Source organism: Elephantulus edwardii, unplaced genomic scaffold, assembly GCF_000299155.1.
Source record: "Elephantulus edwardii isolate Elephantulus edwardi_28Jun2011 unplaced genomic scaffold, EleEdw1.0 scaffold00150, whole genome shotgun sequence".
NCBI lineage: Eukaryota > Metazoa > Chordata > Mammalia > Macroscelidea > Macroscelididae > Elephantulus > Elephantulus edwardii.
In genome coordinates this window covers 3,789,913-3,815,042 of record NW_006399900.1, presented here as the reverse complement: position 1 = coordinate 3,815,042, position 25,130 = coordinate 3,789,913, and the positions used below count along the sequence as shown (strand labels likewise).

The 25,130-nt window shown below is 40.3% G+C and overlaps 1 protein-coding gene across 1 annotated transcript in view; it reads left to right on the top strand.

Annotated features, from left to right (window-relative positions):
* Positions 1 to 25,130, top strand: part of SEL1L2 (sel-1 suppressor of lin-12-like 2 (C. elegans)) — a 146,351-nt gene that overhangs the window by 99,435 nt on the left and 21,786 nt on the right. Inside the window, exons 12-16 of the mRNA XM_006894762.1 lie at positions 1,205 to 1,282; positions 6,628 to 6,690; positions 7,204 to 7,291; positions 10,677 to 10,825; positions 12,231 to 12,305. Of these exons, the coding sequence (XP_006894824.1) occupies positions 1,205 to 1,282; positions 6,628 to 6,690; positions 7,204 to 7,291; positions 10,677 to 10,825; positions 12,231 to 12,305 (453 nt within the window). The remainder of the gene's footprint in view (positions 1 to 1,204; positions 1,283 to 6,627; positions 6,691 to 7,203; positions 7,292 to 10,676; positions 10,826 to 12,230; positions 12,306 to 25,130) is intronic.

The window sequence follows — 25,130 nt, the reverse complement described above, 5'->3', positions numbered from 1 at the left end:
GTCAGTTGTTTAAAAAAAAAAAAAGTACACCCACCCATGCAAAATCCTGGGACTGTTTCCAGAGAATCGTGCTGAGAGTAAAAGTAAGTGTCAAAGCAGCAGATTCTATATGATTACATTCAATTTACATTTTTTTCAATTGACATTCTTGAAGTGACAAAATTATAAAAATGGAGACTAGTTTTGTGATATCCAGAGGTTAAAGAGAAAGTAGAAGTCTGTTGTTAATAGGGTCATGATAAGTCATAATTGACTTGATGATACCTAACAACCAAAACAACAACATTCTAGGCCTTTTGTTGGATATATGCAAATATTTTCATCTGAAATTGGTAGCATTTTATCCTATTCATAGTGTCTCAGAAGTTTTTCCTTTCAGTAAAGCAGAATTTATCCATTTTTCTTACATGGATTATGCTTTTATTGTCAACTCTTGGAATCTCTTGGCTATACATGAGTCCTGAGGAGTTTAATTTTTTTTCATATCTTTTACTTTAGATTTATTATTGTGCCTTATTTAGAGTTATTTCTTATATAAAACTTAGATGGATACTAATTTTTATGAATATTATTCAAGTACATTCCTTAAATAAAGATCTTTTTCTTCTCTGAAAATAAAAGTAGCTTTGAAAGTATACCTGCCCCGTGACTCCTTGACTGGAAGTATCCCAGAGTCCTCTTCCACTGATATGTACCAGAAGATCCAGCCAAATTATGTACAGAGATCTTGGTATAAACCTCAGGTCATCCCTATACTTCATCCTTTCTACCCTAGGATCAGAACAGCTCCAGCTGTGTCAAGTCTCTCCTTCCATCATTCATCATAGAGGGGAAACCTGAGGGCCCCCACTGAGAGATGTTCGTTCAGAGAGTCTGCTCTGTCCTTTGCATTCTCCCCTAGAGTTGCCTTTGGCTCCCTGCAGCCAAGTCACAGTAGTAACCCAGTTCCCTGCTTCTGGAAGTTCTATGTGCAGTAAACTTAGATGGAAGGAAACAGGAACAGACACAGGTGTGATTCACCTCTTTCCCCTTGGACTTGCTAACTCCAGAATGTATGGAGTAAACAATTTCCTGAGATTATTTTTTTTAATTGAGGTAAAATTTACAATTTTGACTTATTCTATTCAAGGACATTGAGTTTCAAAATTTTTTTAATCATCCTTAAATTTTTTTATTTTGATACTATCTTTTATTATTTTCCTAGATGTACTTAGAGGGGAATGACGCAGCTCCTCAAAATAATGCTACTGCCTTCAAGTACTTTTCCATGGCAGCTAATAAGGTATGTGTTCAGCCCATGGTGGGAAAAACACTGAAAAGCCTTGATTTGTATCAAATGAGGATTGGTGCCATAGAGTTGACGTCACAGCTCCATGCCCAGCTGGGTCTGACCAGAATTTCGTGTTCTGGAGACATAATGTATCATTGAAAATAAAATATTGAGTTAGTGACAGAGAAGACACGAATTCATGGCTAAGTGGAAAATGGCAGTGGCTTATGCTGTCCGTGCAGGGACCAGTTAGTTTATGGTTTTTAATGAGGATCTTAACTTTTTCTCTACTGTACAATGGATGGGGCCACCTAGTTAAAGAAATAGGAAACGAGATGAGAACAGAGGAAAAGGTAGATCAGTTAGTTTATGGTTTTTAATGAGGATCTTAACTTTTTCTCTACTGTACAATGGATGGGGCCACCTAGTTAAAGAAATAGGAAATGAGATGAGAACAGAGGAAAAGGTAGATTGGTAAGTAGCTGCAGTGAATGCAAGAGTAGTGCAAAGAAAAATGTAAAAAAGAGATGTCCCATTCTCTCTGGTCAGTTCTTACCCAAAGTCCAGGACTCCACCAGGTGAGAAGTTGCCAAGGGCATGGTTAGGGAAAGTAGTTGAGAACTTAAAGACAGGTAGAACATGTGGTTTGAATGCCAGACTTGCATCTTACCAGCTGTGTGAACATAGGCAACTTGTTATTATTAGTTACAATCAAGTCTGCTCCAACTCAACTCCTGGTGATTGTATATATGTTGTTGTTGTTGTTAGATGCTGTCAAGTCCATTATGATCCATAGAGACCCTATGAACAACAGATGTGAATCCCATTCTATCTTGTGCCATCCTCACATGCTGTTGCACACTTGAGTCCATTGTTGCAGTCATGGTATCAGTTCACCTGACTGAGCCTTCCTCTCTTTCACCAATCCTCCACCTTTCCAAGCATAGTCTCTCCTTGTAACGTGCCAGAAGTGTATAAGATCAAACTTTATCATTTTTGTCTCCAAAGAGCACTCTGGCTTCACTCTCTCCAAGACGCAACTATTTGTTCTTTTGGCAGTCCATGAGATATGTTCAGTAGTCTTCTCCCACACCACAGCTCAAAGGCATAGATTAGTTTTCTCTCATCCTTACTCATTGTCCAGCTCTCATATCAAAGGCATACAAAAAGGAGAATGGATTGGACCTGTGATCAACTCCAGTCTAATGGACTGGATCTCTTTGGATCAGTCCTGATCCTGATGCTCTTCATGTGGTGTGTCATCCCCTCTTACCTGTTTCCCTGCTTGCTCTATTCTTTTAAATATAAAAAGAAATTGATTTGAAAATACTCTCTGTATGGACCATTAGCATGATAACACAAACGTCATTCCCAAATGAGATTATAATCAGAGGTATCTTATTGCCACTTAGTCAGTTCCTACACATAGCAACTGTCATAGATTGAACTGTGTCCCCTGAAACGTATACTTTATTTGGCAGGGCCATGTTTCTCATTGTTTGAGGCATAAAGATGTAACATGGCAGTACTGTAATAATAATGTAATATAGCAGTTAGGTGATAACACCAAAGAAGTGATATGACGTGGTTCCTGCTGTTGAAATCTTCCCCTGGTAGTCTGGGTTCAGTCAGGTTTACATCTGTCAGTCAAGTCAACTACAACTCACAGCAACTCCTGTGAACAATCTACTAAACCTATTGTTGTGTACAGTAGCATCAGAACCAACCCATAGCTGACTCTCCAGCGAGTTTTCAGAGGCAGGTTAAACACATGAGAGGAGACTGCCTATCCTTCTCCCTGTTAGATTACTCTCAATTATTTCATGCTTAAAAAAACATCTTCACAACAACATCTACCACCTCGTGTTGGTGAATGGCCTTGTTAAGCTTTCTGTCTTTGCAAAGTTGGAAGCATTTTGCTGACTTATTTCATACTGTAACACTGGCATTAAAGATATGTTCAAACTGGGAATCTTTTCAACTGTTCTCAGTTTTTTAAAAGCCCACATGCCGCGCTTGGAACCTATTTATAAATGACTAGCACCTCCTAGCTGTTGCTATTGTGGTGTAAATTATGGAGAAAGCTTGTACTTGGCTTCTCTCCCATGTAATTTATATGAAATCACAGCTCAGCATGATGGTTATCTGGAGCCCCATTAGTTTAGGATGACAAGAGAAAGCAGACTGGAACTGAGGTGGTAAAGCAGCCTAGGAAAATCTCTTACAATCTGGCAAATAATTGATATGTTAGCCAAAAGAATAATATCTAGACATTGGATATAGAACTTAACCCAACTCCCAAACTACTTGGGATAGTTTGCACCTACTAATGCCCTAAGCTCAAGATGTCTGCCTTTATGAATGCAATCTGAAATTGTGTTTGGAATGTCATTAGGTGGGCCCAGCCTCTTCCTTTATCACCACCTTGACAGCTCATTAGATGTCTTACTTGTTGAGTGTTGTTTTTATGTGCTGTCAAATGTTGATTACTACTCATTGTTGTTGTCAGCTGCCATTGAGTTGAGTACAACTCACAGCAGACCTGAACCCTATCCTACCCTGGGCCCTCCTCTTCACCTCTGACACACTTGAGCCCATTGCTGCAGTCACTGTGCCAATCCATCATGATGGGAGTCTTCCTCTCTTTTCTTGACCTTACATCTTTCCAAGCAGGATGTCCTTTTCAAAGAAATAACTTCTGCTAGCAACATGTCCAAAGTGTGAAAGACACAGTTTCACCATCTTTACCCCCAAGGAGTACTCTGGCTCCACCTTCCCCAAGACATATGTGTTTTGTTCTTTTGGCAGGCTGAGACCCAGGAGCAACCAGGAGGACAGACTGCTTATTTGTTGTTGTCTACCACAGAGTCAGAACCAACCCATAGCTGACCCTCCAGTGGGTTTTCAGATGCATTTAATTGCACAAGAAGAGATTGCCCATCCTTCTGCTGCAGAGCAGCTGGTGGCCTCGAACCACATGCTTTCTGGTTGCAGTGCAGCTTCTGAACCTTACCCTATCCTCACCATCTCTGATAGCTCAAGCCCTTTGTTACAATCAATCTATCTTATCAAAGGTCTTCATATCTTTCTCTAACCATCTACTTTTCCATCATGCAAAGCATGATGTTCTTTTCCAAGGACTAGCTCTTCCTGATAAGCATGCCCAATGGATGTGAGATTAAATTTCACCATGCTGCCTCTAAAAAATTGCTTCTTCCAAAACAGACTCTTCCTTGTTTCTCAAAACTTAAAAAGGATAATACTTTTCCAGTGCTCAAGCTTTTCTTTTTTCTTCTCCTTTTTAAAGCATTTTTATTTTATATTGATTAGCTTACAAAGTTTACATTGTGTATCGCATTATCCTTCATTCACATTATGTTTCATAAAATCATTCCCATTTATTATGTTTTATAAAATTAACCATTGGAATATGCTCTGTCTTTCCAGATCCCCTCTGGATCTTTCACATTTCCTTTACCTGCCCCCCTCCACCCACAAATTGTGTGACCCTATGATTTCCCCCCACCCATCCTCACCTCTCTGCTCCTTCCCTCCCCTCCCTGGATCCTCATAGACATTTTACTAGTTATCTTTCCATTTCTACAATAAATGTCTTATAAACTATCTGTCCTTATGAGACTGAGTTAATTCACTCAGCATCATTCTCTCCACTCTCTCCCAAGTTATGTAGTAATTTTTTAAATTGTTGCTTCTGAGTACTGTATAGTATTCCATCATGTGAATGTACCACATTTTCTCAATCCATTTGATTGTGGTCGGACATTTGGATGTTTCCATGTTCTTGTAATTGTGAATAATGCTGCTATAAACATTGGTGTACAAATCTCCACTTGAGTATCATTCCTAATTTTCTCAGGGCATATTCCTAGCGATAGAATAGCTGGGTCATATAGAATTTCTATGTTCAGCTTTGTGAGGAAACACCAAACTGCCTTCCAGAGTGGTTGTACCATTTTACAATCTCACCAACAGTGTATGAAAGTTCCTCTGTCTCTGCATCCTCTCCAAAATGTATTGCTTGCTGTCCTGTTAAACTTTGCCACTGCTACTGGAGTGAGATGGTATCTCCCTGTGATTTTGATTTGCATCTCTCTTATTGCCAGTGATTTTGAACATTTCTGAATATCTGAATATCTTCCTCTGTGAAAGGTCTTACCATGTCTTTTGCCCATTTTATAATTGGGCATTTTATTATCAGTCTTTTTCTTGTGAAGTCCCTGTAGTATTCTGTAAACTTTTGTTATTATACCTTTGTCTGAGACGATATTGCCAACTGTTAAAGAGGATAATTGTAAGAAGACAAACTAACAAGATCTATAGTGCTGTTAACTTTTTTCCATCCATATTCATGTTCTTACCACTTCCAGAGCAAAGTGTCTCAAAACTCCTAGGACCACAGCTAGATGTGTTCAGGAGAGAAGAGAGAAGAAGAAAGCAGAGTTATACCACCTCTTTTAAATTTAGATGTACTGTCCTTAGGAATTCTCATGATAGAATGGGACTGTCATACGTTCAGGCTTAAACTTTGGAGTCTTTAAAGTTTCTGAAATAACTCTGATAAAATATCATTTTATCAAAGCAGGTCACAATTATCCAAATGGACTTAGCCCTTCTGGAAAACTCCTCCACCTCCCTAAATACCCAGCTCAAATGTCACCACCTCTGTGATACTTTACCTGACAACTTCTGTGTTTCCTTCACTCTGTATCCTCAACTAGATGTTTGGTCATTCATTCTCTATGTGCCCATGATATAATTTGATCCCATTTTATATGAATTTAAGAGGTATGAACTTCTTGTTGTTGTTGTTATGTGCCGTCGAGTCGCTTGCGACTCATAGCGACCCTAAGGTATGAACTACTGATTTGATATATGGCTCCTAGCCTTTGAACTCTCAAAAGCAGGAACCATGGTTGATTAATTTTAACTTTCCCCTCCTACCACTATCCATTCCTATTGCGGAATCTCACATGAAACACACATGGAATCACACATGAATCAAGAGCTGAATAAATAGAGAATGAGAGAATAGAGGAAGGACTTGACTTTGACTTCCTTTTTTCTGGTCATAGGTATGAAAAGCAATATTAGAGGGCCAGAACAAACCGGTCACTCACTGGTTAACTGCCTTGGTTAATCACCTATGTTGTTGTTACACACCATCCGGTGACTATGTCTCTTAGCAACCTCATGAACAATAGCTCTACCTTGACCTACCCCGACTTAACCTCACCATCTCCTACAGGGTGTATTTAAGTTATTTGTAATGATTTTGCAGTAGTTTTTCTCATAATGCCTTCTCCTGAGACATCAATGGATTTTCTAACCTGGTCTAGGGCAATGCAATTGGTCTTCATGGACTTGGTCTTCTTTACTTTCATGGAAAAGGTGTTCCTGTGGTAAGAGAATTTCTTTATCTTTTCAACAACTTGTTGTAAATCACTAATTTAAAGAAATAAATATCTATAATCAGGTTTTTCAAATTATCTCATCAGAGAGAATAAAATAACTGAATGAAATATTTGCCAAATTTATGAAAAAATAAAAGCAGGACAAGAATAATAACCCTGTTACTATTTAAGAATCATAGATATTAAGTAATCTTCAAAGTTCATTTTACCTCTTGTAATTTTATAAGCAGATGAATTTATCTTTTTAGTTTAAGTTCTATCTTTAGAAGACTTTTCCCAGTATCTAATAAAATCTGCTCTTCATTTAGATAAAGGTGTAATTTACAGTGAAAATGAGATAACTGCTTCCTCGTAGACTCTGATAAAAGGATGAAATAAAATTTATAATACTTTTGATACCAATTTCACATAGATCACTCTTTTTTTTTTAAATGTGGACGGTAATTGTTGCCATGGAATTAGACATATGCTTTTGAATAATGAAGTGTAATTATCTTTCAGAATTATGCAGAAGCATTTAAATACTTCCAGAAAGCTGCAGAGAAAGGATGGCCCAACGCACAGTTTCAGTTAGGTTTTATGTACTACTGTAAGTGCTACAAACATGGCTCTTGAATTTAGAAATACAAATGCGTTAGTATGTCTTCTGGTTTTGTAATTGAAATTAAAGGTCTGATGTGAGTGGTTTAGTTAAAACTCTCAGGTAAAAAAAAAAACAAACAAACTCTCAGGTAGCTATTTGGAGAAGGAATCTGAAGACTAATTGGGAGGGATAAGTTGAGGGAGGTGCAGAAAAACATTTCTGAAAAATCCAAGTTTTAGGTGCTTTTAAAAATCCAAATATTTATATATACTGAGAAGCAAGGATCATACTTAGAAATCAAAGTTGAGAAGATTTGAGAAGCATTAACATACAGGTATTTGTTAACTAATTATGTTAAAGTAGCTAACCAAGCAAAGAAAAAAGAGAGTGTTAGTTGTTGTTGATTACCATCAAGTTGAGCACGACTCATAAGCGACCCTATGAACAAAAGATCTGAAACCTTTCTATAACTACCGTCCTTTTTCAAAGTTCATAGAGTTTCAAGAGGCATGTTGTTTAGGAAGTGGATGCCACTCCTGCTTCCAGTCTAGGGAACTTCAGTGTTGTACTAAAAACCTGGACAGAAGAAGAATAGTTACCAAGAACACTTAGAACAGATGGTCAAAAGAGCAGGGGAGAAAGTGAACCTCAAGAAATCAAGAAGGTAGAATTTACAAGAAAGCATAAATGAATTGGCAATGCAATGAAAAGCCCAGTTAAGTATAAATTAAGAAAGGATTGACTGTCCATGGGATTTGACAATATGGAGGATGTCAATGAGATCACTGACCTGGTTGGGATAGAGACAATATGGTATTTGGCTGGGCTGTGAATAAAAAAATGAGGAAGGAAATGAGAGAAAAATATTCTCGCAAAAACTGCACCTTAAAGAGAAAATCCTGGAATGGTAGCTTGAAGACGACCAAGAAATAAGAAAGAATTATCTCTAAGATGGTAGAAAAGCTGAGAATAATTTTCAATAAAGAAAAGAAAGCCACTCAGTGGAGGTGGTTAGTGAGTCATGGATGAGATGGGATAACTGATGTAAAGAGGTTCTTGGAAAAGTTGGGTGACATTAGGTTCTTACTAGGTCAGATTGGTGATGGACTTGTTTAGCCTTGTGAGAAAGGAGGGATTTCTAACCCTTTAAGTTAGAAGAGATAGAGCAAAGAATGGTACAGATGTGGATGGTGGAGAAGTAAGGATAGGATAGACCTGAAAGGTGGCAGCGTAGAGCTTCTTTAATGAGCTGAGAGGTGCAAAGTTCTCTTCTGCGAGACAGGGTGGAGTAGGAGTGGCAGAGGTCTCAGAAAATCATGAAAGTTTGGAATCATCTCAGAGGAAACAACAACAACGACAACAAAAACCCAACCAAAAACAAACCAGGGTGTGACCAAGACAAGTGCCAGGAGATCTGAGCATATTTGAGTATCTCACCAAGTCTTCCTCATCAGGTATGGAGATTGCCTCATCTGGGAGACCAGGTCTAGCCAGATCAGTGCACATTTTCCACTGTGGTCCAGGAAGAGGGCTTGTTTTGTACTTTCCTGAAGTTGAAGTCTGCTTTAGATGCCTTTTTGTTGTTGCTCTGGTTCATTCCAAGTCCCAGGTCAAACAGATTTCTCAAGTTTATAGAATGAGAGTAATAATGTGAATCCACCAGCTCTCCATAGGAGAAGGAAGGCAGTCTCCTCCCATGTGATTAACTGCCTCTGAAAACCCACTGGAGGGTCAGCTGTGAGTCGGATCTGACTTAACGGTGCACAACACACCAACAACATACATCAAGACTTTATATGTATTAGGAGTCTTGGGGTGGTGCAAACGTTTAATTTGCTTGACTGATAACCGAAAGACTGGCAGTTCAAATTCACTAACAGTCACCTTGGAAGAAAAGCCTTTGTAATCTATTTTTTTTTTAAAGCCAGCCATTGAAAATTCTGTGGTGGTGCACCGTTCTCCCCTCATACAGATGGGGTTATCATGATTCTGGAATCTGTTTGACGTGGGACTTGGAATGGTTACTAGTTCATGTATTAATTCAGTTAGCTCTCACAACACATTTATGGGGTAGTTCACTCATAAGCAAACTAAGCCAGATCCAGATCAAATATCTTGCCCAGGATTATCACACAGCTTTGTGAAATTGAGAGTCACATTCACGAACTGCCTCCTGAGCCTTTGCTCTTAACTATGACAGAATATTGCCTTAAACAGCCATGAAATGTTAGAACTGAAAGGGAAGATAATGGCCTTTTGAGATCTGCCTCATTTTCCAAATAAAGTGCCCGTTATGCCCAACTCACAAAAAGAATTGTGGGACAGCCAGAGCAAGAATCTCAGCTTCTGAGAAGCTGCTGATTTTCAAGCCCGTATACACTCTTCCTTGTTGTTGTTCTTGTTGTTATGTGCCATCAATTCGAGTATGACTGATAGTGACCTTCTGAACAAAATACCTGAATGCTGTCCTATCTTGTATGTGCCATCCTCATCATCTCTGATACTCTTCAGCCTAGTGCTGCAGTCACTGTGTCAATCCACCTCATTGGAGCTCTTCCTCTCTTACATTGAACCTCCACTTTTCCAAGCATGATAGCCCTTTCCAAGAAATAGCCTCTCCTAGCAATGGGTTCAAAGTATGAGCGATAAAACTTCCCCATCCTTACCTTCAAGGAGCACTCTGGTTCAAATTTTTTCAGATATATTTGTTATTTTGGCAGTCCATGGGCAATTCAGCACTCTTCTCCAACACCACAACTCAAAGGCATCAATTCTTCTTCTGTCATCCTTATTCATTGTCCAGCTCTCAGTGCATAACAAGTGACTGAAAAGATCATAGCCTGAGTCAGTTGTACCTTAGTCTTCAAACTGACATCATTGCTCTTCATCTTGCCCATAGCAATACATCTCCTGATTTCCTTTTCCTACATGCTGGTACCAAGAGAGTTGACTGTGAATCCAAGCAAGTCCCCCTAGATGTGCCTCCAGCTCCGAGAAATGTGTCTGAGTTGGACTGGACTTGAACTGCCCAAAGTTCCATACTTATCACTGAGAAGAGCTATCTGGCGCCCTACCATGGAGAAACGATTAGATTAGCAAATCACCTCCAGCGGCTTCTGGTCCTCAGAGACTACCACATGGGTTCCTTTACAATGCTTTATTTCTCAAAGTTACATTGTTTTTGTGTACCTTTAAGTCAGAACATAAACTGCCATTATCTTACTGATACTTGAAAACAGCATTGGTATTCCACAAATAACTGGCCTAGAGCAGCTTGACTTTTCTTGTCTGACGGGAAGTAGCAGGCCTCACTGTGGCTCGTACATCTATCGATTATAATGTAAAAATAAACCTGAGTAAGGGTGGCTCAAAATTGTTTTTCCTTTTTTAGCTGGCTCTGGAGTTTGGAAGGATTATAAACTTGCCTTCAAATATTTTTACTTGGCATCTCAGAGTGGACAGCCCCTTGCCATTTATTATCTGGCCAAGATGTACGATTCAGGAACAGGAGTGCTACGATCCTGCAGAACTGCTGTGGAGGTAAAAGGGGAGGGGAAGCTTGTTTTCAAGGGCTTTCCATTCGTCAGACAGAGGAGGTGATGCTGGCTGGTACCTTTCCTTTTATAACTTTACCTCTTTCCCTCCAGTTGACAAATGGCATTAGCTAGAGAAGAGAAGCAGTGGTATAATTTGAAGATGGGAGGAAAAGAAATTACTCCTCCTCGTGTGCATTTGGCTTTTCATCAAGTTCAGAGTTACCTCACATTCCAGTTAAGGGGCTCTTTTTGAGCCTTTAATCACATCACCAGAGCAATTGGGTGCTTCTCATAGAGTTGGGAGTTGTTACTTGGGAAATAACAAGCTGATTCAGCTTAGAAAAGGCAGTCCACTGAGAACCAGAGAGCAAGGTTCTCAGGTTTTTGATGACTTGGGAGACAAGAGAGAAAGTGGATTCTTTCTGTTTGTGCCAGCTACATACGTTTCCAAAAATGTGCTTTTAGGACGTCAGTGCTTTTCAGTGATTTATTAAACACCTCTGCTCCACCAACACAAATACCTCCACGTGGCACCCCTGCAGCTCATTTCAAAAACTGCCAGCTATTAATCTATCTTTAGATTTGCTTCTTTGCCAACTTGCTCATGAATTATGTATGGCTAACCTCTTTGGGTTACATAAGGGCTATTTAGTTCGGCTGGCTTCTGTCCCTCCTGAGCTCTGCACGCCTCTCTGGCAGTTATGTCACCTGCACCCTCAGGCACTGTCTTCCTTCCGTGTCTCCTTATCACTCGCCCTCACACAGCAACCCAGAAAAGTCCTTTGTTTTAAATAGAAGTCAATACATTCTTGTCCTGCCAAATGGGTCCTGACTTAGGAAAGTTTATCACACAAGTCTAGAATAAACCTGAACAAGTTTTCACTCCAGACAAAAAAAAAATCATATACACACACACACACACACACACACACACACACACACACCCTGTAGTCTTTGTATCTATGAAAGGCATCAACTCACCATCCTAAATAATCTGCAAAAGCCTTGCTTTCATCCTAAACTCCTCACCTGGCCAGGTAGCAGGTGCTGAAGACTGGGGGGTTTTCCTCATTTACCTTGTATGAAGTGTATTGTCTAATTATTCTACTTGCTTTCTCTTCCCATATCCAGCTTTATAAAGGTGTCTGTGAACTAGGCCACTGGGCTGAGAAGTTCCTGACAGCATACTTTGCCTACAAGGACGGAGATATAGATTCTTCTCTTGTTCAGTATGCACTGCTTGCAGAAATGGGGTATGAAGTCGCGCAAAGCAATTCAGCATTCATTTTGGAATCTAGTAAGATATATTAAACTCTCTACAATTTGCCAACCATACATTTGCATATAAGATTGCCCTACAGGGGGGAATGTAAGTCTTACTTAATGGAATGGTCCCCTTTTTTTAATAGAAAAAGCTAAAATTCTTGAGAAAGAAAAGATGTATCCGATGGCACTTCTCCTGTGGAATCGAGCTGCCATTCAAGGTAGGGACCCTAAATTTACCTCTTGTTCCATATTGTGTTTCCTGACTGGCATCAGCTGCATTCCTGATCACACAGGAAGAAGGGTATAGGAAAAGTTGATTCCATCTGAAACCTAACTGGTGGTTACTGTTGGATTAGCTTGAAGGTCTTAAATAGTATTTTCTTCGCAGGTCTAAAGATTGCTGATTTAGCAAACCATAGGCATTTCTCCATGCTCATTCTCCATAGCACCAAAATAATTGTCTCTAATGAGACAAATTTATTTATGCAGCCAGTCTTCCTGGTTTGGCTTTAGCTACTCACTTGCTGACTTCTTTACTGAACAAATTAGAGATGTGACCTACGTTTCAATGCAAGCTCATATGCAAAATTCATTTTGTATTTATTTATCTTTTTTCATTTTGTATTTAAAACTCATTTGATTTCTCTTTTAAAACATCCTACTGATGATTACCACAAATTACCTATCTTTAACCATGAATAAGAAGCAACAAGATCCTCTCCCACTTTTGCAAGATCCCCGTGGCCTGCTTGCCAGGATCCCAAGTGACAAGAAATGTTAGATGGGACAAGTATCGGCAGGTGGCATTTACATCACCCTATTCCTTCCTATTCTTTTCCTAAAATTACATTACGAAAAGCCGAGAGATACAACAGAGCTGTCACTATTGGCATTTGGATCTGCGAGGAACTCTCTTGCAGCAGGAGAGTAATTTTACTTTCAATTAGGTCTCTTAAAATCTTTTCATGCTAAGGCTAAGTCATCCCTTTTCACAGGGAGTGAATGGGATTTTAAAAAAAGGATTCTTCTGACTGGAAGATGAAAGCGAAGGACACTGGCACATCGGTGCCTCCTCAGATCCAGCTGAGCCGGTCATGCAAGAGCAAGTCATCAGTGCAAGTTTAGTGAGAAATTCCCCTGAAATAGAAAAACCTATAAGATATATATATATATATATTTTTTTTTTTTAAAGCAATAAAAGCCCTGCTTGAGCTGGGGAAGCCACATTACCAACCTCTCAGCTGTGGCAAATTAACTCAATTCCAACAAATGTGGGTTTATTCCAAGCCTAAAAATTGTGGAATTTGCACCAAGGGAAAAATGACAGTGAAAAGTAAGTGATATTAATATTAAACAGGATTCCCCATTATAAAGTCAGGTCACTGAAAAGTAATATCATGGGAGGTCAGGCAAGAAAGGCCCCGAAGATATGGCTGCTGAGTGGCTCCCTTGGAGCCAGGAAATCTAATAATGAAATAATTAGTCACCAGCATCACTTTCCCTGAGTGGGGACTGCATGTGAGCAGGGTGCTGAACTATCCAGATACAGTCAGCACCCGCTGACTACAGATCCAAGTGGAAATACCTCCCACTGCCAAGTCATCTCCCTGGGAGCCTGTCAGCATTGCTACAAGCCCCAGCCATCCTCCTCATGAAGGTGGAGCTGAGCCCTCTGCAGAACAAGCCTATCCACTGATTTTCATTCTCTGACACTTCAGGGCTCCTGCTTTATTGCTTGCAAAGGTGGAAAACTCACAAGAGGATCCTAGCCCCCTGTGTGGTGTGGCCCAGAAAGAACTCTGAGGTCAGGAGAGGGCAAGCTTGGGGCTGAAATAAAGTGAGTTTCTATGTAAGGTTTTGTGGGCCTCCCACCCCTATAGGATCTTCTGTTGAGAACTATATTGGCAAGAGAAAGATGGATAGTCTCTCTTGCAATTTAAAGTCTCCAAAACCACCTGCTAGAAGGTCAGCTATGAGTCAGTTCTGACTTGATGGATATAACAACAACAGCAATGCCAAATGGAGGGGTGTAATAGGAAGGAGTTTTATAGCCCTTAATGATATGCCTCTGATACTATAGCACATGGAATGCTTCCCCTTTTTCCAAGTCAGCCTAAGTCATACTAGAAGAGATGGTTTGAGCTCAGATGGATGTCCTCATGTGTGGCCTCATTTCTGCAGTCAGCGTTCTCTTAGTGGAATGGAATCATGGAACCGTAAAAAGGTTCCCCAAAAAAAGGTCCTTAGGAGTCAAAATAACCTTAAACCTAAAAATCTTAACAAGATGAAAGTCGCAAACCTTTAAAAGTCACATAATTTTCTTCCCCCCTACTTCGAACACATCCATATTTGCATAAAAGTTATATGCTTTGAATGACAGGAAGATGATGAAAAGGAAATGTGGCCAAGGTATTTCACAGCATGGGGATCATTGACCGCCTGAAAATAGCAGTTCACAGGGGAAGTTGTTGTTAGGTTCTGTGGGGTTGAATACAACTCACAGCTACCCTCTGAACAACAGATCTGAACCCCATCTTAGCCAGTGCCATTCTCACAATCTCTGACATACCTGCCTGTTGCAGTCACTGTATCAATTCACCTGGTTGAGGGGTTCCTCTTCTTCACTGTCCCTTTTCCAAGTATGGTGCCCTTCTCCAAGGAACCGCCTCTCCCAGCAATATGCCCAAAATGTGTGAGAAGAAGCTTTACCATCTTCAACTCCAGGGAGCATTCTGGCTGCACCTTCTCCAAGACGTATCTAGGATTCTTTTGGTAGACCATGAGATATTCAGCACTCTTCTTCAACACCACAACTCAAAGGAATCAGTTCTTATTCTACAGTATTATTTATTGTCCAGCTCTCAGAAGCATAGCAAGTAATTGAAAAGACCATGGCCTAAATCAAGCACATCTTAATCCTCAAATTGACATCATTGCTCCTCAGTAACTTAGAACCTTGACTGCAGAATTTTTCAGTGCAATATGTCCCGATATCCTGACTGCTCATACCAAGTATATTGATTGTGGATTCAAATAAGATGAAATTGTTGACAGTTACACTCTTCTTTCCATCTATCATAATCTGGCCAGTGGTGACAATTTTTGTTTTCTTGATGTTGATATGCAATCCATAATGAAGACTATAGTCTTTGATCTTCTGCAGTAGGTGCTTCAAGTCCTCCTCACTTTCAGCAAGCAAGATAGGGAAAGCAGTGGGAATGTAAGAGCTGCAGCTATGTAAAGTAGGACACTCTTTTTTAAAGGCTTGATGTGAAAATCAGAGAAATGGAGCAGTCATTAGAGCCATTCAGGGTAAAGAGAGTTTATTTTTATTTGAGGAAGATACCAGAGCATGTTTGAATGATTAATAAGATTGGTCGAGTAAAAGAGAAAGAAACTGATGACACAGGAGAATAGAATATCAGGAATGAAGTCTGAGAGCAAATGGGGTGGAAGCTTGTTTCCAATGAGTTCGACCATCTTAAAAAATACTAAAAGGTAAAATTCATAATTTATTATTTTGGAGAACATTTATGCTGTACCATAAATTGTATCCTACAATGAAGATAGTGGCATTGAGTGTTTTTTACCATATAAAATATGTCAAACTTTTGTACTACCTAAAGTACAGGGAGCTCTGATGACCTAGTGGAAAGAAACTGCTCTGCAATCCCCAAGGCACACAGTTGAAACCTACCAGCTTTTCCAGAGAAGAATGGGCCATCTCCTCTCGTGAGATTAACTGCCTCAAAAAACTCACTGGAGGCATAGATGTGGGTTGGTTCTAACAGGACAGTACAGGACAACATAAAATAATATATCAAATCTTGATCCTAGATTCTGAGGAGAGAGACAAACGTGGTTGTTACTGTCAGATCAGAACCAATTCGTAGCTGACTCTAGTGGGCTTTCAAGGTCAGCTAATTGCACAGGGGGGGTTTGTCCATCTGGTGGATTAGATCTGTGTCCCTTTCAGTTGACAGCACAACTCCTTACCACTAAACCATCAGAGCTCCCTAAGTAGATGATGATATAAGCCCCTATTTTAAGGGACTTAAAGAAGATCATTTGGTTGAATTACTGTGAACTATACAAGAATCAGGAGCTCTGGTGTTAAGAATTGCCCTGCCAATTTATCCATAGACAGTTCAAATCCACCAATTGTGGAAAAAGATGGGCAATCTCTTCCATACAATTTATACCCTCTGAAAACTCTTTAGAGAGTTGGCTACAGGCAATTAGTACTACCTCTATACAAGAATCATTTGAGTTACACAATTTTTCTTTCTAATATTTCTATCAGGCAATGCATTTGCTAGAGTGAAAATTGGAGATTATCATTATTATGGCTACGGGACCAAGAAAAATTATCAGACAGCAGCCACACATTACAGCATTGCAGCCGATAAATACCACAGCGCCCAAGCCATGTTCAATCTGGCCTATATGTATGAGCACGGTCTAGGTATTGAAAAGGTAATGAAACTTGTGATAATTCAAATGCAATAATGACAGTGGTGTAGAAGGGGGGGAATCTGTATATGCTTTGGGTTTTGTTAATACTCATAAAAAAAGGAAAAGACTTAATATTTGCTTAATCTCTCCATATGCCAACACATATAATTTAATTCAACACTTTTTATCCTAATGTCTACACTGATAAGGCAGGCATTATTCCAGTTTACTCCCAAAGATTGTTGTTGTTGTTGTTGTTGTTGTTATGTGCTGTCAAGTTGCTTGTGAGTCATCCAATTCCTTCTTATACAGTGACTCTGTGTACTCCTTCCATCTTCTCTTGATACTTCCTTGACTAGCAAGAAGGATTGGTCATCCACTTCTGAAATTACAGGCCTTCGAAAACCCTATGTACAATAGAGCACACTTAGACTATCATTTGGACTAACAGACATGGCACAAGGTGAGGGACGCCAATTCAAGTGGCTTGTGTATGGGGGAAGGAGAGGGTCTCAAGTCAACCCTCCCTCTTACAGAAAGCTGAGAAAGTCTTTCCCCTGCTTGTTAGCTCTGTGTCCCGAACTCTTGTCCTCTTTGGACCCTGGGATGGCCCCACGGTCAAAGAGTCAAGGAACTACAAATGGAGGGACCTCTCCTCAGAGAAACCACAGTTCTGTCTCCCCACAAACACTATAAAGTGCTCACTCATGCACCTTCTCTCCTGAAGCTTAATGTCTTCCTTTGTGTCTGAAGTAGTGCAAAGTCAAGGCTGCCAACTCAAGCAGCTTGTGTGCAGGGGTGTTTCAAATCAGCCCTCCTTCTCAAAGAAAGCTGAGAAAGTCTTCCCCCTGCTTGTAGCTCTGTTTCTCAAACTCTCTGGTCGTGTTTGGCTCCTGGGATGGCCCTGCAGGCGTGGAAGCAAGGATCCCCAAATGGAGGGACCCTATTTACTGAAACATCCAGACAAAAGTAAAGACTTCTATTCCGATGATATTGGTGCTCTTGGTGCAGGACAGGTGTGTGGCGGCAGGGTGATCACCACACTGGGAGGCAGTCTGATCTCCGCGTTGGTGGGGCAGTCAGTTCTCCATGCAATGAGATGCTTTGATTTTTTTTAAATCTGTCTTTATCTTCATTTTTTAAGTGTGTCTTTTGTAGACAACATATTGATAAGGTTTGGGGTTTTTATCTAATCTGCTACTCTTTTTTCTCTTCATTGGTGCATTTAAACCATTCACATTCAGTATAATTATTGAGACAAGGTTTAGTTGGTATCATTTTGTTGAGTTCTGTTTGGTATTGTTGCTTGTTACTTTGATCCATCCTCCTTTTTGTGGCATCTCTTTGAAAAGGACTTACTTCAGTATGAACATCAATGTTGGTCTTTTTTTTATAAACTCCGTTGTTGTTGTTGTTGTTGTTGTTCTTGTTATGTGCCGCCGAGTTGCTTGCGACTCATAGCAACCCTATGTACAACAGCCCTAAACTCCGCTCTGCCAATCGCACTGTCTCTGACACTCCCATCCTGATTATCCCAGTCACTGAATCAATCCACCTCATAGAGGGCCTTCCTCTCCTGCGCTGTCCCTCCACCCTCCCAAGCATGATGTCCCTCTCCAGGGACCAGTCTCTCCTCACAACATGTCCAAAGTATGTTAGACGGAGCCTCAGAATCCTTGCCTTCAAGGAGCCACCCAGTTTAACCCTTTCCAGGACAAATCTGTTTGTTTTCCTAGCAGTCCATGGTATTCTCAATACTCTTCTCCAGCACCACAGCTCAAAGGCATCAATTCTCCTTCTATCCTCCTTGGTCATTGTCCAACTCTCTGATGCATAACAAGTGATTGCGAAGACCATGGCCTGTATCAGACGCACCTTAGTCTCCAGAGAGACACCATTGCTCTTCAGTACTTAGATTCTGGTTTTTCTGAGAATGTCTTGATCTTTCCATCATATTTGACAGTTTTGCTGTGCATAATATTCTTGGTTGAAAGTTTTTTTCTTTGTTTGATAGATGTCCTCCTGCTTTTTTACTTGCATGGTTCCTATTGAGAAATTGGCACTTAATCTTATTTGTTTTCCTTTATAAGTTATTCTTCATTTTTCCCTAGCTACTTTCAGGATTGTCTCCTTGTATTTGATTCTGGCAAATTTGACTATAACATGCCCTGGTGTTTTTCTTTTGGGATATCTTCTATCTGGAATTGTTCAGCTTTTTCTATGTATGTTCTCTTGTTCTTTATTTTTCCTGATAAGTTTTCTTCTAGTAACTCTTCCACACCTTTCTCAGTGCCTTTTTTTGCTGCCTCTTGTTATAAGATTCCAATTATCTGTATGTTTTCCTTCTTGATGGTGTCCCTCATTACTCTTGGGCTTTCTTCATTTCCCTTCCTATTTGACTGCGTTTTTTTGCTCTAGCAGATCACTGCCAAGAGCTCTCTCTTCTAGTTCAATAATTCTGTGCTTCATCTCTTCAGTTCTGCTCATCTATTCCTCCAGCATGTTGACAGCTTCTGAGGTGCAGGTCATTATATCCTGGATTGCAGTTTCTTGTTTTTCTAGGGTTTCTAATACCCCATTGTTTTATCTATATTGTCTTGAATTGTTGTATAAGTCCATCTTGGCTTTTGCTTATAGAATTCTTTGCATTTTTCTTTCACCCATTGAAAATGTTCAATCATTGTTCTTTTGAATCCTGCATCAAAGAGTTCCATCAAACTTTCCAGCTTCAAGAAATCCATTGATGCTGTGTTCTTAGCACTCTTTTGGGATGAAATCTTGTTTTGGTTTTGTGTGGACTGTGAGGTCATCTATTTCTTCTATGTCATTACTGTGATAGAATTTTTTTTTTGCCTGGGGCCCTGACTGGTCCTTGGTCTGACTATCTTGGTTGGAGAGCTCACTGCTTTAGAAAAGGGAAGGGCATCTCACTTACCTGAATTTCTCTTGTGTCCCTGAGCTCACAGGACTTGCTTCAGTTAGGGAGCTCAATGCTCCAGTAGGGAGGAGGAGGGCAACTTACTCTGCCTGTGGTCTTTCCTCTCTGGTCCTGTGACAATTTGTGCTGGATCTGAGGTGGGAAGGGAGCAACTGCTTCTGTTCCTGGCTCTCTTATCCTACAGTTGAGTTTTCTGGGGTGAAGCCTTCTTGTTTTCTGATTGCAGTCCTCTCTCATAAAGTCTATGGCACTCCTTGAGCTGCAGAGTAATGCAGCTTGGTTCCACGACTCTCTTCATAACTCTCTGATGTTTTGCAGGAAGGACCTTGTCTCTATTCTTTTGCTCCAAGCCTGTATTCCTGTGGTTGCTGGTTGCTGGTGCTGGTTCCAGTTAAGGCATCCAGCTTGCCAAACAAGATGTTTTCCCCTGGGAGAGCAATGTCTTCACTGGATTCTGGTGTTGGTGTTCTTCCCTTTGATCCAAGGACTACAGGCCTGAGGACCTGAAGCAGAGCCAAATGTAGTGATGGCTGCAGTTGCCAGTTGCAGGGTCAGATTAGAAGCTTCTTGGTAAAGCTAGTGGACATCCAAGGGTGGAGTGAGGGAAGAACTGAAGGCGTCACCACTTGATCAGCATGAAGCTAGATAACATGGCATGTAGGCAGGCGAAGCGGCTTCCTGAATGAAGCCAAATAGAGAGATGGTCACAGTTGCCTGGTGTGGGGGTTGAGATTGTGAGCTTTTCAGGGAAACACTCCATCAATATTAGTGAGCCAGTCTCTTTCCCCTCAAGATTTTTTCCTATTAAATTTCCACAGACTGTGTTCTCAAGCTGTAAGCATCAAAGAGAAAGTGGAATGAGGCTAGGACTAGATATAGAGGTGGCATTAATCCACAAACATCTTATGAAGCACAGACTGTGTACATGACTCAAGTGTTGAACACTCTGAAAGGTCCTGAAAAATAGATTTCCGTCCTCCCGAGACTACATTTTCTTGAGGAGTTGAGGTATAGTCTTCATTAAACAAGATAGAAGGTGGTATTGAGTAAATGTCTTGTTGTTTGTTGTTGTTGTGTACCATCAAGTCAGAACCGACCCATAACTTACCCTCTGGTGGGTTTTCAGAGGCAGGAGGAGATTTCCCATCTTTCTCCTGTAGAGCAACTGGTGGACTTGAACCACATGCCTTTAGGATTACCATGCAGTTTCTTAACACTAGGCCACTTAAGTAGGGTAATTAAAGCAGAAGGTAGCATTGGGAGTCTGGCATGGTGAGAAACATGTGTTAAGTATCAACAATAGTAATTGCTTGTATTGAGTTAGCTGTCTCATATATACTGTGTATTTTAAATCACACAACCACCATCAGTTAAGTCCTCAAATTGTCTTCTTGCATTAAGAAACTGCAGTGGACAGTCAGTTGGCCAAGGCTGGAGAATTTGTCATTGGTGGAGGCAGTTGGATCTGTCTCTAATATCATAGTGACTCCATCAAGACTAAGCCTGCATTGAGTCATCTTATTGTTGTTGTTGTTGTTGTTGTGTGCGATTGAGTCACCTGCAACACATAGCTATCCTATGTACAGCAACTCTGAACTCTGCCCTGTCCTGAGTCAATCTTACTAATTCCGACACACCAACCCTCATTGCCCCAAGTAGTGTATCAATCCATTTCATCCACAGTCTTCCTCTCCAGTGCTGTCCCTCCATCCTTCTGAGCATGATGTCCTTCTCCAAGGACTGTTCTCTCCTGGCCATGTGACCAAAGTATGTGAGATGGAGGAGCTTTAAAGTTCTAGCCTCCAAGGAGAGACTTGGTTTCATCCTCCCCAAAACAGAACTATTTGTTTTCTTGGCAGTCCATGGTATATTCAAGACTCTTCTCCAGCACCACAACTCAAACTCATCAATTCTTCTTCTGTCATCCTTAGTCATTGTCCAGCTATCTGATACATAGCAAGTAATTGTGAATATCATGGCTTGGATTAAGCACACTTTGGTCTGACTGACATCATTGCTCTTCCACACTCTGGAGAGGTTCCTGACATCTGATTTCCCCAGTGTAATTTGTCTTTTTAGTTCCTGACAGCTGGTGTTAAGAGTGTTGATTTTGGAGCCAAGCAAACTCTTGTTAACAACCTCAATCTTTTCTCCTTCTATCATGGTGCTGTCTATTAGCCGTGGTGAGAATCTTTCTTTGTATTCTTGATGTTATGCTTCAATCCATGTTGAAAACTACAGTCCTTGACCTTCTGCAGAAAGCGCTTCACGTCCTCTTCAGTTTCAGCAAGCGTTATATACATAACATAGGTTGTTGATGAGTCTTCCTCCAATTCTGATGCCATATTCATCCTCATAAAACCCTGCTTCTCAAATTATTTGTTCTGCATATAAATTGAAAAGGTATGGAGACAGGAAGCATCCCTGATGCACACCTTTCCTGATTTCGAACCACGCATTCATTGTTTCCCTGCTCTGTTCGAGGATGGCTTCCTGGTCCACATATAAGTCTCGCATAAGCACAATCAAGTGTTCTGGGATTCCCAATTTCCTCAAGGTTAGCCACATTTTATTGTGATCCACAGAGTGAAATGTTTTTGTATAGTCAACAACAGACTGACATTCCTCTTGTACTCTTTGCTTTCTGCCAAGATCCATCCGACGTTGGCAATAATGTCTCTAGTGCCACGACCCTTTCTAAACTCAGCTTGTATTTCTGGTAGTTCTCTGTTAATACACTGTTCCAGTCATTTCTGGATGATCTTCAGGAGGATTTTGCTAGTGTGTGATATTAGTGATATTGTTCCATAATATCCACACTCTTGTTTTCTCTTCATTTTTTTTTTATTACTTGCTTCATTTAGCAAGTCTCCCTTCTTACTTCCAATTCTGCTAGTAATTAGAAAAGTTGGGAAGGAATTTTCTACATGACAACTGCAAATAGTGATTGCTGCAACCAAAGATTTTTTTTTTTATTCAGGTATCTATTAACCAGCAGTAGAGACTAATTCATCCTTTTCCTCTTTTGCTATCTGCCTTATCATTTCATCTAGCACCTTAAGATTTGATAAGAATGTCAACTCCAATCTTGTCTTTCTTCATACCAGTTCATTCTTCACAGTTATGAACAGTCTGCTTGAAAATTTTGGGGGATGGACTGCAGCAAATAGCTAAATTAGATGGGGGGTGATTTTTTATATCCTCTGATACTCTTTCTAGCCATTTTCAGCATCAGCAGAACTAATGTTAACTGCTATGCCCCAGCTTTGAGCATACAGTAGAGGCAAGTTTGTGAAAAGATTGTCATCAAATAGTGTACAGCATGAATGTCATTTAGATCTAAAAGGAATTTGAGTGTGACTAGATTAAGTAAAATTTTAACAAGATTAAGTACTTAATTTACCATCCTCAATGCAAAACATGACAATAACTTTTTTTTACAATAACTTTTAAGAGTCAAATTGCATAAAAGATAACAGACCTCACTGTGTTAATGTTGATTTACTTGTTTGTGTGATTCAAGAAGGCTTTAATTACACAGCCATATCTATTCACCAAGAAGCCATTTTGCCTAGGCTTTTTGGGAGAAAGGGAAGGGTATTTTTGCATCATTTCAGAATAAATTGTCATCAGTGCAGGAGAGCACACATAGCTCCCAGCTGGCCAACTGTGTCAGAGGGTTTATTTTCCCTCCTAGACATCACTGGCCAACTCTTACTTAGGTATTTCCTTCACAGTGTCAAGGAGTTGCCGTCAGCAAACTGATATCTCACATATTTAGGAGAAAAAAACTTTAATGTTTCTCTCTGATGACTTTTCCACTAGTTCCTGTTAAGTCATGGGTACTTCATTTTTATACATCTCTCTCAGTCATAGGTATATTTTCCCTAATTAAATCTCAACTTTACAGGGGATAAGAAAGCAGGGTTTCTAGTATCCTTGAAATCAGGTAGGAGATTTTTTTTAACTTAGATAATGAGGAACTGTCAAATGCCAGTCTCTTTTGTAAGGGCATTGTGGTGGCCTAATGGTAAGAAACTGAACTACAATCCTGAAAGAACGTGGTTTGACTCCATCAGCTGCTCCTTCTGTGCAACTAACTGCCTCTGAAAACTTGCTGGAGGGTCAGCTAAGGGCTGGTCAAACAATGAGGGTCTGCATTCTTTGTAAATTTTTTTATGTTTATGGGCAAAATACATGGAAAGAATTTTGACAGAAGAAGATATTCGAATGGCCAACAGACACATGAAGAAATGAGCAAAATCACTCACAATAAAAGAGAGGCAAATCAAAACCACAATGAGATAACATCTAACCCCAGTAGCAGTGGCAAAGTTTAGTAGGGCAGCAAACAATAAATGTTGGAGAGGATGTAGAGAGGGGACTCTTATCCACTGTTGGTTGGATTGTAAAATGGTGCAGCCACTCTGGAAGACAACTTGGTGTTTCCTCAGAAAGCTCAACATAGAAAGTCCATATGACCCAGCTATTCCACTGCTTGGAATATACCCTGAGAAAAAGAACTGAGGCATGAACAGAGACCTGTACACCAATGTTCTTAGCAGTGTTATTCACCATCACAAGAATACGGGAACAGCCCAAATGTCCAACCACAATCGAATGGACTGAAAAAGTATGATACACACACACAAAAAGTATGAAACATTCACATTATGGAATCCTATGCAGCACACAGGAAAAATAACTTTGTAAATTATTACCTAATTTGGGAGGGACTGGATAGCATTATGCTAAGTGAACTCAGTTCCTTATAGACAAATACTATATAACACCATAATTGTAGAATATGTATGAGGTTCCAAGTTGGATGGGTGGGGGGAACAAAGAGGTTTGTATATGGGGGGAGGGGTTGGTTAATCATAGGGTTGCACAACTCGATGGGTAGAAGGAGGGGTGGGTAAAGAAAATGGGAGCAATCAGTGTGAAAAACAATGTATACAAACTTTATAAGGAAACCAGTATAAAATAAAAATTTTCTTTAAAAAGAATACTTTTGTTTGTTGTTGTTGCTGTTGTTATGTGCCATCGAATCGCTTGCGACTCATAGCGACCTTATGTACAAGAGCCCTAAACACCGTTCTATCCTGTGCCAACGTCGCCATCTCAAACTCACTCATTCCTGCCACTCCACTCACATAATCGATCCATCTCATTGAGGGTCTTCCTCTCCTTCACCGTCCCTCCAGTCTCCCAAACATGATGTCCCTCTCCAAGGACCAGTCCCTCCTTGCAACATGCCCAAAGTATGTCAGACAGAGCTTCAGAATCCTTGACTCCAAAGAACATTCCGGCTTCACCTTCTCCAGAACAAACCTGTTTGTTCTCCTAGCAGTCCATGGTTTATGCAACGCTCTTCTCCAGCACCACAGCTCAAAGGCATCAATTCTCTTTCTATCATCCCCTATTCACTGTCCAACTCTCCAATGCATAGCACGTAATTACAAAGACTGTAGCCTGGATTGGGCACACCTTAGTCTCCAGCCTGACGTCTTTGCTCTTCAGTACTCTTGAGAGGTCCCTCACAGCTGACTTTCCCAATGCAGTTCATCTCCTGATTTCCTGGCTGCTATTACCAGGAGTGTTGACTGTGGAACCAAGTAAACTAAAACTTAACTATCTCAATCTCTTC